General features: G+C 38.6%; 1 protein-coding gene across 1 annotated transcript; it reads right to left on the reverse strand.

Annotated features, from left to right (window-relative positions):
- Positions 1 to 42: 42 nt before the first annotated feature.
- On the reverse strand, positions 43 to 16,308 carry MLH1 (mutL homolog 1; the record flags this gene model as incomplete). Its single annotated transcript, XM_009703133.1, has 18 exons — positions 43 to 444; positions 948 to 1,061; positions 1,431 to 1,523; positions 2,263 to 2,427; positions 2,949 to 3,012; positions 3,820 to 3,928; positions 5,658 to 5,806; positions 6,593 to 6,951; positions 7,690 to 7,843; positions 8,375 to 8,468; positions 9,054 to 9,166; positions 10,545 to 10,633; positions 11,243 to 11,285; positions 12,653 to 12,744; positions 13,698 to 13,770; positions 14,882 to 14,955; positions 15,995 to 16,093; positions 16,218 to 16,308. Coding segments are annotated over 18 exons (2,143 nt in total), but the record flags the coding sequence as incomplete, so codon positions are not given.
- Positions 16,309 to 16,901: the final 593 nt, after the last annotated feature.

The raw sequence follows: 16,901 nt of genomic DNA on the forward strand, positions 1-16,901 counted from the left end.
TGCTTTACCAACTGAAAAACCGTATGTGCTGCATGAGTAAACTGAAAGTGGAGATTTTATTTTAGGAACTTCAGTTGGGTTTAGACACAGTTAAAACAATTCTTTTTATTCTTTGATCCAACAGAAAGAAAATGAGACCATTTGCTATCATGGTAGTATGGTATTAAATCCCCTTTTTCTTTCCTCTGTCAAGAGTTCAGCTTTATCCTGTACTAAGTAAAACAGAACATAGCATGAGTGTCTCTTAATATGCACCAGTCTGTAATGGCTACTTGCTCAGCATCTCTCAAAAACTTTATACAGGTCAGGCAGGTTAGCAAGCTGCAAAATGTTGCCATCTTCTGTGAAGTGTTTAGGAGGTAAAAGATGAGTCCTAAAAGCTTTGTAAAGTACATGTTCCACAGTCCACTTCCATGTTGTTGAGCCAGAGTCAGAATCTTCATTCTGAAATACAGGGAAAAAAAAGGACAAAATTAAACTGAAATTCACTTTTACTAGAGGAGGGCATTTCTCAAGAAACTAGGAGTACAGCAGTTGTAAAATTCTGCTAGTAGTAGAGAAGTTCATTCTATAAAGTTAGTTTTAAGCTCTGGAAAGTCACTTGCAGGATCAGCTAGCTTAACTGAATGACTAAGATGCTGAGACACAAGTGGACTATTTTTAATTTATATGCATCCTTACTCTTCTGTAGAAATCTATCATAGCTCACCACATTAAAAAACACATCCCAAACTCGGCAGGCAAAGTACACTGCAATACCCAGAGTTAAGAGATTCTCTTAATACTTCACAAAATTTAAGCTACATTCTTTAAGAATCTTGCCAAGCTGCTGCTTGGTTGACTTCACTGAAAGTAGAGTTGGGACTAGGAGTCGAGAGCTGAAACAGCAGAAGTTTCCTGTGTGGTGGCAGTTGTTTGTCTATATGAGTAGTGACATAGTCTTGTACCTGAGAGTCTGTCAGGTTGGCTTCATCTAGTATGTATTGCTTTCTAATGGAGTAGAACATAGCTAATTCTTTACTTAGGCTTTCAAAACACTCCTTTTCTTCATCCCAGTTTACCTGTTACAAGAAAAAGAAGTCATTTAACGGAATCTGGGTAAGTCAGAGACTTGATAGAGATTCTTAATACGGAAAATGTCTTCACCATTTGGGGGCTGGTAAGGTAAAGAACAACAAAAAAAAAAGGGGGGGGGTAGAAATTCAGGCTTTCAAATCAAAATATATGCTCGTTTGGTCAGTAGTTACAAATGCAGAGGCAAAGCACAACTAATCAGTAACCACAGCAAAAGCAGCTGGAGTACCTAACAGTACATTTAACCAACTCCAGGCTTTCCTTTGCAGCTTCTGATGAATTAATTTGATTCACTTCATTCTCTCCTAAACAGAAATAGTAGTTTGTGAATGAATAAAATCATTAAGAGAATATACCTCTGTGGCCAAGCGAAGGATAAACATAGGCAGTCCTTCCAGCGGCGGAACGTAGTTCTCTATAAGGAGCGGTAACCCAATCAGGTTTCCTTCCTGCAAGGCAACACTGCTGCTTCAGTAAAAAAAAAAGAAATAAAAATTTCTTTCTTACAGTAAATGCACCAAAACTGTTACGTACTGTAAGACTGATTGTTACCAAACTTAGTGAGCCTTAGTGGTATCTGAAGTTACAAGTTTTTAAAGCCTGATGCCAGGCAGACATTGCAGGAAGAGGGTTAGTGGTGGTGGTGTTTACCTTCACTAGGTCTGGATTTAAGCCACTCAGCTCAGGAAGACCTGAATTCAGCACCTCCTCCTCCACCCACCGACTACACAGGTCCCACTTCCCAGGAGACTGTCTGGGTTACGCGACCCTTGGTGAAGCCATTAGGTTTTGTATAGAGCAAGGGGTGCGTTAGGCCACAGCACATTGAGAGCAGTGGTGATGCTGTATCCCAAGAGTTCAGCTGCACACCTGGCTGGGCAAGAGGTCTGCATTCTAGTTATGGAAGCAATGACTAAATTACTCAATTTGGTAACTAATTAAATATAAACTACTTCGTGTAGCACCCTTCTAAAAAGCAGTGTAAGTCCTGAGCATTTTTAATGAAAGGGGTAAGCCACTTACTAAGAACTGGCTCCAGTAAGATTTAAGTGCTACAAGCAAACTACTGTGGTTATCTGTTACCAAAATGTAGAATCACAGAACCTCCAAGGTCATCAGATCCAACAGTAAACCCAGCACTGCCAAGTCCACTGTTCATTTACTGTTGGAGGCAACAGCAGCAGTCACCTCATCAATTTCAAGAGAAAAATAATCTTTCAACATTTCAGTCTTCTTTTTCAGAAACTCCACAATGTACTCAGCAAGCCCTTCTTTTGGGCCATCTTCTTCTGTCCAGCCACTTTCAGGATCCTCTAGAGCAAGCATGGAAAGCTCGTATAAAGGAGCTGGCTCCTAAAAATGGAGAAGGCAAACTGTTCTTAATGATCAACACACTCTATTGGAGATCCATAGCTTCTTCCTTCACATATAAACTACTTGTAATGTTCTGGCCTGCAGAGCAAACAGTTCTGCTTATTATAACCAGTCTAAAATGTATGAATTTCTTTCTGATGATTCTGTGTAGTCCACAATCCTCCAAAGTTCTGTGATATTTACAGGATAAACACTAGCAATTAACACTGTACTTCTGATAATTAATTTGAATACAAAAATCTATAATGTAACAGCAAAACTTGGTGAATATCCAGAAGTGCCACTAATAACAAGCAGCCAGGATGGCAACTTGCAGTAGTAACTACAAAATTACTAAGTCTTCTACATTCTATTCTAACTGTAAAAGAAACAAAACATCGCTCTTGTAGTGGACAAAAACCAACCTGTAAAACCATACATTTGTCTGAAAGGATAGGCTTATTGTAAATAAATTTTTAAAAAGTCTTTTTATATAGGATATAATGTAAAATTATACTTACAGATAACCTTAAGACTCCAAAGTTCGCAAAGTCATAAATAAGTATCTGGTAGAAGAGTTCTTGGCTAAATTGAAGTACAAGAAGTAGTTACATGGACAGGCTCACGTTATCTCCAAGTTACCATAATTAGGAGGGGGAAATTAAGGGTCATCTTGGAAGCCTCAGACGTACATACCCATTCACATTAGCAAAGGTCTTACTTTAAACAGCTTAAGATTCACATGTACCATCTAGATGTTTACAATTAAATCTGTTTCTTGGTTTCTGACATCATCAGCCACACTGGCGCAGAAGTGTTATGTACTCAAGCGTGCAGCCACTATCAATTTATTCCCAAATACCTTATATTTCAACCTCTTTACTCCTTTGCTGCACAGCAAAAAATGCACGGGAGCTTGGAAATTGCTAAGACAGGTCCATCTTAAGTATATTCTCTTATTTGTTACAAAATTAATGTAGCTGGCCCTCTAAGGCTGCATATGCAAAAATACAAACTTTGTGTGCCACTGATGTCCTGCAGCTCCTTACTTAACTCAACTGGATAGAAGGTTTTACAAGGCTCGGCCCACTCATCTTTATGCAGTCTGCTGTAGACCACCATGAAGCAAATAAAATGTCTTTCCCTTCCCCAGTCTGTGAGCACAGAATACAGTCACTGGCATTTTAATTACACTGATTCCCCACAATTTTTCCCAAGCATGCCAGGCTTGTTTCCACTGTTCTGAACAGATTGCTTAATCTTTAGCCTCATGATTTTTCAGATAGGCAACAAGAAATAGATGATCTTTTTCCTGTCATTTCCTTCCTCCTTCTAATTAGCTTGGTAATTGGTACTTCTTTCAACCACCACCAAGTCTAACAGCTTCTTTACCTGAGTTTTGTTGTGTTGAGAAGATACAGTTTTGTCTGATACTGGGCCAGAGCCCACTGAGGACTGACACAGCCAACAAAAGAGTGATCATGTAGCATCTCCTGAAGATCTGAAACAGTTGAGGAGAGGGAGAGAAACAAAAGGATATCATTTCATATTTGCAACTCTGCCCTCATTTATTTAGTTGGGTAGTTTGTGTCTTTTTAGTGTTAAAAGTCTCAGGTTACCGTTCAGTCACTGCTGTACCCTGCTGCTTCTTACAGGCCTGTACTACCAATTATCCACATGCTTTGCAATATTAATCACTTGTGTGCATACACATATATATATTAAAGTGTAAGTGAGAATAGTTATATAACAGTTATAATGCAGATTTAAAAAATAGTAATAAATCTCTGTGCTTGACTTGAATAGCCTTTCAAAATTCATTTCCAGCCACAGGAGATCAGTAAGGGAGCACAGACATACTTCAAAGAAAACTGCAGGTGTAAAACAACTTTGCAGCAAAATCTAATGTTGTCAACTAAATTCTGAAAGTGGGATAGAATAGTTCCATCATTTATTTTTTTCTCAGCCCCAAAATAGGTTTCTGACCTTCTCATTTTTATATATACGTATATATTAAAAAAAAGTAGGAGAACTCAGATTCCATAGTAAGTTCATTTTAGGCATTCCACATTAGCGCAGTCCTTGGGAGCAGCCTTGTTACAGGAGCTTGGCGCCGCAGTCACAGCACGTACAGAGCATGACGCTACCCAAATTCCACCGTTACCTTTTCCAAAGGAATGCAACACTGAGAAGAATATTTCTTTCTTGGAAGAGTCTCTTGTAGGTATTTCTTACATAGGTGAAGACAAGACACAACCTCAAGCAGCTGCACAAGCTCTACTGTGTATCGAGACATTTTTGGACATTGTATAGCTCAGGGACAACTCTTGGATTTCAGTAGTTAAACACTGACAGTCAGATACGGAATTACCAGCTCAGAATTACCAGCCTAATGCAAAACTTTTTCTGGAGCACAAGTTTAGTGTAAATACATGCCTTATAAAGATCAAGATTTTTAGTAATTTATGAAAAAGTTTTTTATTACAGATGTGTGTTAGTCTAGCCATTTTAGCTGTGGCACGTCCCCAGTTCTTACTACCAGAAAAATCAAAATAAAATCAACAAAACCCCCAGAACATGAGATTCCCAACATTTAGACTGAATAATATGGGTTATGTGACTCAGTATGACTCCGAAGGCAAGTGAAAGAGTTAAGAGGGAAACAATCCTAGGAAGAACTGCCAGCCTTTTACCTTTTTCCTAAAACCACTCTTACCAGAAGAGAGAATAATATTTCACCAGTCTCATCATTTCATGTAAGTGGGACAGATACAAGTGAAAGCGAAAAGCAAAAGCAGTAAATAAAAGTGATGATTATCAGGCACATCCCAGTCTACAAAAATTTTGCTTAGTTGCAGGATTGTGATGACCGTATCATAGCTGCCACTTCCATTTGAAAATTACAAAGCAACTTAAGCTTTTACAAGCTGTGATTTTACAGTGTTAGTAGTTATGATGCAAGCTAAAGTTTACAAAACATTTAGAATGCATAAAACAGCTGTCAACTAACAAGGTACACAAAGGTTTTTAAAAAACACTCCTCCAGTGTGGCTCAGTATGGCAGCTGCCTGCTCAAGGCTGGGCCTTGCAGACGTTTTTGTTAAAAGCTCCATTAGCAGCACAGTGAGCTGACGGAGCCACCTTTTAAATACCTTTTTCCTCAGCAGTTCAATCAATCATATTTGGTTGGTGGAATAACAATAATCTTGAGAGGCAAAATCCTTGCTTACTTGCATGTGCCTGGTTACTAATTTCCTCCTGGAGCGTCAATACACTGGTCAAGTTGATAATTCTTCTTCTAGGGGTGCAGGCAGCCGTCATGTCCTTTCTGGTGTCTTCTTTCTCCACTTCCATGTCCACATCTTCCCGTGGTCTTTTTCTGCAATGCAGAAACAAAAGGAATTACATTCAATTCTCCTATCTCGTAGGGAAAACATACCAATAGATGGGATGCTCAATTCACATGTTGTCCATTAACACACAAAATGCAGAAAGTTTCCCAAAGCTTCCCAGAAAGACAGACTGTTTTATTTTACTACTTTTTCCTAACAAATTATGCATCAGTAGTTCGTAAGAGAATTTATGACTCTCCAGTACCAATCACATCAGACATCTGTTGTTTGAGCATCAAGCAAATTGGGCTCTAAAGGACACATCAAAAAATGCTGGCATTTCTAATGATTTTTTTCATGATCATTTTTCTGTAATATTGGGGAAAAGGGAAATCCGATTCCCTCAGCAGACCTCAGCCTCTCATAACACCTCCTGCAGGAGCTATAAAAAGATTACAGCACTTTTATCTTTACTAGGGTAATGTCTGCAAAATTCAGTGAGGTGGTTTCTATCCCCCCACAAAGGGAGGGCCTCCAACAAGACACAGACCAGGATGATCTCCCTAAACTAAAGTTAACGTCATTATTCATACTGCTTCCTGCCTTTCAGTATGCATGGAAATGCTGTTCCAGTTACAAAATTTAATCACAAGTTATGTAATTTACAGTTCACAGATGAAGTTTAATCTCTCAATAAAATGCCATGGAAAGTTTTTCTAGGAAAACTTTTCCTTCCAAAAAAGCAGAACTCCAAAGAGATCAGAAAAATCTTCGGTTTCAGGCCCTGAAATAAACAGGTAGCCTTGCATGACCTCAGGGAAGATGAGACCTACCGAGAAGGCATGGTCTCAGGAGACAAGTGTCCGCTCTCACTCAGCCCCGCAGGCATCACTGTGTCCTCCTGAACATCAGCCATTTCAACTACATCACTGACATCCTCCATTTCGGCATCCTGTGCCCTGACCAGACCCTCCGGAGCTCTTGCATTAACCTCTGTCGTCGCTTCAGTGGCGCCCGTACTTAGGGGGTTGTTCGCTGGCTGAAGAAAAGCATCCAATTTCTGCTCTCGGGAATCGGTGCGGACCATCTGATGCGCATAAACTTTATCACTGGTTCCTTTGGTAACCACAGAAGAGTTTGCTGCTGCTTTTACGACCTCACTGGAAGAACAGTCAGCCCCTGGAAGCAATGTCTTCATTCAGATATAGGGAAACAAAGAGAAAAGATTCAACAAGAAAGAAAACCCAGAATGATCAAGCCACCCTTCTCACAGCACCACACTGCTCAGAAGCAAGTAACTCTCAACTCCCCCACACACGGTGTCAGCTGCTTAAGCAGGCAACCAGCTTTGTGCTTGCTGTCCAGAGCATGAATGTCATCATCCTGGCAGTTAACAAAACCACTAATTAGCATTCCTTTGTCTCAGAGGGAAAAATCTTCAATGTAAAAAAAAAAATCACAAGGAAATTTGTTTGGTTTTTTTTAAAAATCTTATAATCCTTATACTATGCTCTACATAAAGAGAGCTTAAGAAATCTTCCTGATTTTTCTCTGGTTAGCTTAAACCCAAAGTGTTGTCAAATATATGGAACAGTTTCCTTAGTCACACCTCTTTTACATAAACCAGGGCAGAATAAAAACTAATTTACCACATGTGAAGGCTAATATACTTGTAAAATTAGAAAGACTGAGCAGATACTTGACAGAAAGGTATTTAAAATGTTTTCGTACACTTTTTCTCTTTTGCCACATCGTTAACATAAGTATATGAAAGCAATTTCATCCCTGAAACATAGAGCAAAGATCTCAAGCAACCAGTGTAATGCTGACAACTATCACTCACTGCATAGATTGTACTATTGAACAGAGTAAACGTATCCATGACAGTTAAAACAGCGCAGAGCTGTAGTCACTTCAGACGTGTTCTCACCTGAGTGAAGTACATCCTTGAAGAATTAGAGCCCAGTAACTTGCTCTCTACATGTTGTTGCACGCGCTCTAGAATACTATCTTCATGAAGGAAATGGACCTCATGTTTTGTAGGGTGCACATTCACATCTACATTCTCAGGGGCTATTTCCAGGCTGGAAAACATTTTAAAAAAAGATAACCTAAAATTTCCCCTGGATGGCAGAGAGGGCACAGATTGCTTCAGTACAGAATCTGTCAGGCTTGGGGCCATTACTCCATGCAAAGAAGTCAAAATGGTCGTGCAACCTGCTAAAGTTATACCAAACAAATCTGACCATAGTGTATTAAAAATAATTAATCTGAAAAACTCTATTCCAAACTTACCAAAATCAGCTGACATAGGTAAGCTTAAACCAATCTCTCCATTGTACTACTACGAAAAACAGTTTTTAGAAATATTATTACTTGCAACGTCTCATGAGTTAACATGAAAGGACTTAAACTGAAATTACAGAGACTCACTACTTCTGAAAATAAGGCCTGTCTTCTTAAGATTTAATGCAATTTAATTATCTCCTGTCTGGCAATTAATTAGCTCAGTGCAATGCTTTACTATCAGGAACACAAATGTCCTTCTAGACCTACTCACCCTAGCTATGTCCTAACAAGACAGTATGAAAGGCTACTTCTTCCTATTACTTTACCTTAAGTATAGGAATGGATGCGTACTTTTTGGCAAGTAAGCGGCATACACAGTTTCTATGGCTTTCCGCAAGGCGGCTGACTCTACCAGTCGATCTGAAACACAGAACAAAATGCTGTTTTCAAAGAGCCCCACTAAAATACACTGCACAGTGCCCAGCTGCTCCTTCAGACCAACATCTTTGTGCTTTGATTCTTCAAAAGGCATCCGTTATACCCTTTTTTCCCCAAGACCTATTTATGCTTCATATAAAACCAGGAATAGGCAGTAACTTCTTTGTATGTTTTACATTTAGAAGTATTTTTTTCCTCAAATACTGAAATAACGGGACTACCTTTTCATTATTTCATACAGTCAAGGTTTGTTGACTGTGCCAATGGTGCTACAGAATGGAGAGACCACTCTGTGTAAGTTGGCAGGACACAATATTAACCTTGATACCCCATAAACTTAAGTTTCTTTAGGACAAGTTTTAGCTGTTTTCCACTATTTAGAGTGCAGAGCATGATGCACGTTACAAAGAGAAAAACACCTCGAGGTCTACAATTAACTGTAATAATTATTTTTCTGCATTTTTAAGAACACTCATACATTTTGCAGTTCTTCAGATCTGATTATTATGTGAGCGACATATGACAACATAGGCAACATATGCTGCCTTTTTTTTTTTTAAAACTTACGGTTTATGAAGAGTAAAAATATACATTTCTTCACAGAGTAGTTTGCATTCGTGATGTAGCCTTTCATTTTGAAGGCCAGACTTGCATCTTCACAGCCCACTTCTATCAGTTCCCTATTGACAGTTTGACAGAAACACACACAAAAAATGAATTCTGGTGTTGCAGATTTCAAACAGTACTCGTACTCGTGAGTGGCAACACACTGTTCTGTATTTATATCACAGTTAATTAAAAATTAGAATTACTTGAGAGTTCAAACATTCATTGCTGAGCCACAAAAGTTATTTAACCTGAACTGCATTGTTTCTTCTTTCTAAGTAAGTGTACGCTAGTGATCCTGTATGATCGGAGTCTGTAAAACTATTCACATTATCTTTTTAATACCTTATCACAGTATCCATAATATTATAAACATCTACTGATAATTCTAATATGCATTTCACTGTTTTAAGTCATTGACAGTGATAGACGAGGACACTTCAAAACTGTCAGCAGCCAGGGAAGAACATTCTTTTTCTTGAACTACTCTGTCCACTTTTGCTGATGGGCTACTTATTTCCAATTCAACCTCAATATATACCAAGTGCTATTTTTATTTGTGTTCATTTTTTAAGTCAAAATAACAAGCTAGACTAAACATCATCTTAAACTGGGTAAAATAAGTTTTGCTTGAAAACATGATCAAAACATTTAGGTTGACATGGACAATTTATTCAGAACTGTACAAAAGGAAACACTGTATCAAACAAGCATTAGTGGACAAAAACAAATGTGTAACAAGGAAGTACAAACAACACTGCAAACCTTATCACTAAGCCTCTCCAGTTTGCTGTTTCATAAAAGTGTTTCCATGTATTTAAAGTGACATTCTTCACATGTGAAGTGTGGCTTTAGTAACTGAATCAAATTCACACCCAAGTATTCATGGGACAAATCCATTCCACAAATCCTTTCAATTAATTCTTTGCAGCTGAATGTCTTAGACTTTTTCCTAAAGTGGCAGATACATATTCAAAAGATGATTGGTTTTATTTGTTTTCAGCTTTTCTGCCTGGTTTACTCAGCCTCAGCTAACGTAGCTTCTGTCAAAATATTAAACCGTAAGATTTCAGAAAAAAGTAATTTGGGGAGACTTCAAAATTTATCAGACAGCAGACTGTGGTAAGAAGTGGTAAGATACTCATGGCACAGGAAGAGCCTAGGAACTTGTAGAGAACAGTTTTAAATGAGCAGGCAGAAAGTTACAGGGAGATGGTGCCCTTTCAGGACATTAAAGGAACAGCTTCGCAACTTCCCTCTTTCCTTTGATATACTAAAAAAAGTCACACATTCTGCAAGACAAAGGAGAGCTCTATTATTGCAACCCTCCCTCTTCTCTGTAATTCACCTTCAAGGAAGCAGAAGTTAGCACAGCCCGTGTTCTTTAGAAGAGAAAGGGGAGGGAGATTTACTAGAAAACTTCATGTCAAAAGGAACTTGACATCACCGTACCTGCTAACAGCATTTCCAAAGATGGACCTGATGTTGTCCACTGTTGAGGCGTTTGATAAGGTTCTAACATCTGACACGGTGTCACCTTGCTAAAGAGAGCAGAAATCAACATCAAGTCACAGTTTTGGCTGAAGTTTTAGAAATACATTAAACTTAACAATAACGCTTCTAACACAAAGGCGTGGGACATAACATCATTATAATGTTCTGTATTATTATTTACTTATTTGTGTTCAGAAAAAAAAACACTAGATGGTAAAAGGCACAGGATTACAAGATTTGCTAGATCACATCAGACCCATTTGGGCTAGTAATTCTGCCTTTGCAAGTGAGGAACATAAGCAGTTCAGTAAATAATTACCAAGAACGCAACAGAATGAAGGTACTCTACCCCATCCTCTTTCATACAGTAATTAGTAACCAAGACTCTCAAAAGAAGCTGAAACAGCCCAAAAGCTAAAACAAAATAAAATGTTGACCACAAACTCCAGACTCTTGACAAATATATTTTTGTCTAGATTACTTGTAACTAATGTGTTTTCTATCCAAGCTGCATCAACATACACTTCAGCACTTCAGTACAAGGGAAGGCTTTGTACACTATTCCCATTGCAAAAGATGCCGTGCAAGTTTTCAGATATACACTATATATATACACACACACACAGAGTGAAGTTACAAAGACTTTATCTACATACCTTTTTAACTGAAAAGCTGATACCTGAGTTATGGGTGGCATACCTGAAAAAAAACAAACACACACAACAACAAAAATAAATAAATCAGTAAACGTAAGACTGCAGCATAGGAAAGAAAAGGTTACCTTTCCAGAACACTGAAAAGCAGCTAGTAACAGGGGCAATTTCATTTCCTGTTACACAGCAATGTGATTTGAGCTAAACTGAGCTTTTATAGACTAAACAGCAATAAAAATGTTTTCTATTTAGAACTCACCTGTAACCATATGAAATTCAAGGATCAGCTTAGCTTATTTCTCAAAAACACCTGATCAGCTTCTATAGACCTGGTTAGTTTAGTTTCATTGCACAGGTTTAACCAGAACAACAGCAAAACCTCCTCAGTATAACAGAACCAAGTCTCAACTACTATGGAGAAGGATCTGAAAAACAGCTGGCTCACCCTTCTAACTCCCCCTGCCCAGATGGTCCAGCTGTCTGTGATCGATCCCAGGGCCAAGTTCTGATGCACTACAGCTGCGTAACCTTGGCTCAGACTTCTAGGGAAGTTGCCAAGTTGTGAGAAAGACCACACTGTAGAACCTTGCAAGATGAGAAATGTAAAAATGCAGACCGAGGTTTCGTCCTCTGTCAGTCCTCTGTCCAGACTGTTGTGACCAGGACAGTTAGTAACCCAAAAATTCAAGAGAAAACAACACACACAAAATGAAGAGATGTAAAATCCTACTGGAAGAAAAACCTCAGTGAGCTGGAAGCCTGTAACTCAGCAAGACTTCAGATCAGCCGGTTCCACAGAGCAGTGGGACCTGACCCTCCACCTCCTGTCTGACATCTGCCTGGCCAGTAAAGTCGGGGAGCAGGCTAACACTTAGCATACAGTCTTGCTACTTTTTGCTAGCTTTTGTGCTTATTGAAAGTGTAAAGCAGCTATTTTGGTTAAATCGTGTAGGTCCTGCTTGCAAAGCCTCTGCACATGACAAAAGATGCAACAAAGGGATCCAGTAAGGGAACCTCTGGTAGCTAAAGTGATTTTTTTTCTTTTATTTTGGAGGATGTGAAATCACCGTTCAGCTTTTTCATATTCAGCCAAATCTCAATGCTCCTGCACAGTTTTTACTTGGATTCCATTCATCCCAAGTGCATTGTGAGTTCACTCATTCAACTCTATCACCATTTGTCTGCTGGAATTCTTACTAATAATTAATCGTCATAGACTGAGTACACTGGTTCTCCTCTGGATTTTCCATATCCAATTGCACTGTTGTTATCCGATGCTGTACACTAACAAATAGTTAAAAAACCCCAAAACAACAAAAAATTACACCAAACACACACATGCCAGTCCCTCTGAAAGACCTCAGTACTCCTCATGGCAGTATAAAAAAATTGAAGCCGCCTATTTCGGTTTACCTGCCAACAACTTCTAGTATTTTTGCATATTCTTCGTTCGGATTTTTCAAAGCTTTCCTCCTTGTATTTACATTGTAAAAGAGATCTTCAACCTACAGAGAAAAAGATCACAATTAAAAATTATTTTAAAAAAATCTTCTCTTACTATACAATTAATCTAAATCCATCTTCTTAATAGATACTACAAAATTTTCTGAGAATATTTTTGTTTATGAAGGATCAACATTCAATTTACTCCTTATCTGCTTAGGTTCAGCTAACAAAATACAACTCCAGAGAAATGTATGCTTGCAAGTATTTTGATACATCAGTGTTTTTACCAGTGACAACTCTACAGCTCACTTTTCAGTGAAAGTTATATACCTTCCACTGCAGATGACAACGGATTCCCTAATTACACTGTGGTTTAATGAAATGCAAATAAATGTTAAAACAGTTGCTACAATCAAGGCTGTTAGCACCATTAAAACAGCAGCTTAAACTGTTCATTTGCACCATTTATTTAAACAATATGCAAATTATTTTTCTGCTATACTGAGAAAGGCAGAAATTGAAAGTTCAGATTCTTTTTTAAGACACATTATCCTAAACACTGACCTGTGAAGCTTGCCAGGTGTGTGCTCCCACTGCAAGACAGACACACACCTGCAGGCTCCTAGGCCAGGCTTCCACTTTCCACCCTACACTGCGCAACATGCACATTCCTTCCCATTCTGAGCTCCTTATTCTTCATAATCCTAATGCCAATCCTAATCCCAACCCACATTCAATCTTGGTATGATATATGAAGGATATGACTGAAAAACAAACAGCGGTTCTGCAGTTTCCTGTGCCAGCCCTCATCTTCCCACCGAAGTTTACCTTGCTGTTTTGGGGGAAGAAAAGAAAAAACCCAACAAAACAACAACATCATCACCGTCATTTGGAAGATACTCTGCAAGTTGATACTGTCATGTACCCTACAATGTAACATATGCCAGTAAGTGGCACAAGCATAATGACCAGGGAACAGAAAAGGGACGAGAGAACAAGCACAAAAACTCACCGTGATCTGAGTCCCTTGGTTTCCAGCACAGGGTTTCGGAGGGGCTTTAATTTTTCCATCACTGTAAGTAGCTCTAGGCAGAAAATAAAAATAAAAAGTTGTCAGACATCTAGATTTACAGGGGAGCAGACATGGACAGATGACGACAAAAGGGATAAGACAAAAGAAATCCCATCATCATCATACTCCTCCCAGCAAAGAACTTGGGACACTGGCAATTGGCGGCAACCCCCCACCTTTCTGCATTGACCTTAGGGCCCAGAGGGGCAGTGGGAGAGGGAAATAACAGCAGAGAAAAAGGGGCAAGTAATGGATATGCGTTTTGAAATTGTATTACTGAGGCTTTTCCTGTAAAGGCAGGATTATTATATTTTATCTTTAATAGCTAGACCTGGACTAATAATAATTCTTCCACTAGACTTTACACTTCACTTATACTAATAAGAAATTACTGACTTTACATATAGGATCAGTTTCCTTTTTGATTGTAACAGGAATTTGAGCAGAGGAGATTTCTGACCCACGTAGGTCTTTCAGCAAGTTATACAGATGCGCAAGTTCAAAGGACATACTTTTTTTGCCCTCTCACATATCCTACACATTTAATGCAAGACAGACAATAGTCACACAAGCTTTTGGAAAACCAAGATGCAAAGCCTCTTTTTTTTCTTTCCTTTTTTTTCTTAAAAGTAGTTGAGAAATGAATGGATAGGCTTCCTTATATTTAGAGTAAGTTTTCAGAAGAATATTCAAAAGCTTTTTTGGATAGGATTAGGCACCATACAAAAGCAAACTAAGCTCTAAGTTCCTGTGCTCAGACACTTAGGAAATTTCCAAGACACACTGACTGTGTATATACATCATTTTATCTGAAATATAGAAAAAGACAAAAGTTTACCCTACATTGTCTGCTGAAGTAGAATTCCCTTTAAGATTCACCACTCCCCGCCCCAACTTTTAAAATACATTGTTTAGCTAAAGCTTATCTTTATGATCTGGAATTAAAAAAAATAAAAATCACACAAACTATGTTTTTTCACATTCTAGGTCTTTTTTGTAACTACCCTAGAAACACTTAATTCCTTACCCCACCCTCCTCCTTAGTAAGAGCACTAAAAAGATAATTAAATACATCTGTTCATTATTACATGCAGCAGAAGTCACTTAGATAATAGGTAGCATACCTGTATGCACACTTTGCATCAGCTGTTTTAGTTGTTACCGTAACGTGGGCAACATGACTGATGCTGGCCAACGCCTAGAGAAAGAGAAAGCATCTTTGTAAACCTTGCTCTGGAGACCACTGAGAAGTGTCCACACTTTAAACAGCATCACTAAATTTTCAGATACCACTTGTAAGTAATTAATAAAAACCCTTACAAGAAAATTGCAGGTCAGTAGAGCTTTAACAAATTTTAGTACTTATAACACTGACTTTTATCCAGGACCTTCTTTTGGCTTTCCTAACATTTCCTTATCTCTGACAATGCAAGTAGCATAACCATACCTAAAAGAAATTTGAAAAGTTGTTACAGTTGTGCCCTTTTCTCTCTCATGTTAAGAAAAAACAGCTGAAAGGTTTTAGCCATTACTTTCTCATCCCTGCTCAAGTTGTTCCTGACTGCAGGTAAAAGTTGGGTTAAAATGGTTTTCCTGGAAATCTCAATGGACATGTCTACACAGCTTGCTGAAACCAGCCTCAGGACCAGACTCCACTGGCTGTGGAGCAGATTATGTTGAAAGTGTGTAAGGAGAGGACTCAAGCAGTTTACTCGCTGGAGCACGCAAGGATCTACGCATCTGAGCACAGGTAGCATATCTTGTTGTCCGTCTGGAGGGGGAAAGCAGAACTCATCCTGGACTGCTCTTTCAGCCTATGAGAATACGGAGAACTAGTACATCTGAGGGGTCACAAATACTAACTTTGACTAATAGCAAACGCAAAGGAAGACAAATGTACATTTCAAAAATTTAAAGTATTGTATTTAGACAAATGTCTGACATCAAAGATTCACCTTCCACTCAAATCTTGCATTATCTTTTACCTGTAGGTTCCTGGTTTACTTTTTCAAAAAAAAAAAATCTTACTCCAGAAAGGAAAAAGAATCTATACCTCTCCCTAGGCATCCATCTAATCTTGAAAGACACAGAAATGTGTTTTCAACTATATTCACATGGCAGACTCTCTCAGAAAAAAGAGGCTTCTGTAAAGGGTATTGGGAATGAGATGGTAAACCCCACTACAACAGGATAACAAGAAACAATGAACAGTTTCAAAACCTTGACGAAGAGCTTACCTCGCCCCTAAAACCATATGTAGAAATACTAGCCAAGTCTTCAAATTTTTGCAGTTTACTCGTCGTAAATCTCTCGCATACAATGTCCAGATCTTCTTTCTATGCGAAAGGGACAAGTAATAGTCACTTTCCATTTCCAAGTTTTTCCAGGATCAGAAACATTAATAAATTTTAAAAGGTAGTATTAAACACCAGCATACAGCTGTCAACTTTGTTTACTCACTCTGATACCACAGCCGTTATCTTGGACCTGGATGAGCTTCAGACCCCCTTCTTTAACTACTACCTGGATACTCGTAGATTTAGCATCCAAACTGCAGAAACCAAGAAAGCATTATAGTGAACAGCAATTCTAGAGAATAAAGGACTAACATGACTTTGATTTAAAATCTAATTTTTCCTCACGTAAGTGATAATTTGTTTCTACTTTACTTGTCACTTGTACTGGAATTCATTCTGTTTCAAACAAGTCTTTGATGTCTCCTTCCTTTTTCTCCTAACTACAATAATATCTCGTTCTAAATAGCCATCCACAACAATTATGAAGAACTTTCAGAAATTTAAAAATTAAGGTGGTGCCTAGCCCAGCGAGCAGACCTTCTCTCCCCATTACCGAAATCTACTGCAGACTCTGCCGCTTGCTTTCACACGGCTGACACAGCTCCCTACACTTACTAGGGAAAAAGGCAGCAGTTTTAATCCCAGACAGACTTTATCTTCAAAACAAATAACCAGATTATTAACTTTACACCGAAAGCAAATGATTCATAAGGTTATCAAACAACAAAACAAACCCAAACACAAGTCTTTTTGAACGGAGCTGTCCTCCTGTGCGTTCAGCGTGAGCACACACGTATTCTCTCTCCTCAGCCCCCAAACTCACGGTTACCCCCCACACCGGGGCACG

Source organism: Cariama cristata, unplaced genomic scaffold, assembly GCF_000690535.1.
Source record: "Cariama cristata isolate BGI_N322 unplaced genomic scaffold, ASM69053v1 scaffold31606, whole genome shotgun sequence".
Lineage (NCBI taxonomy): Eukaryota > Metazoa > Chordata > Aves > Cariamiformes > Cariamidae > Cariama > Cariama cristata.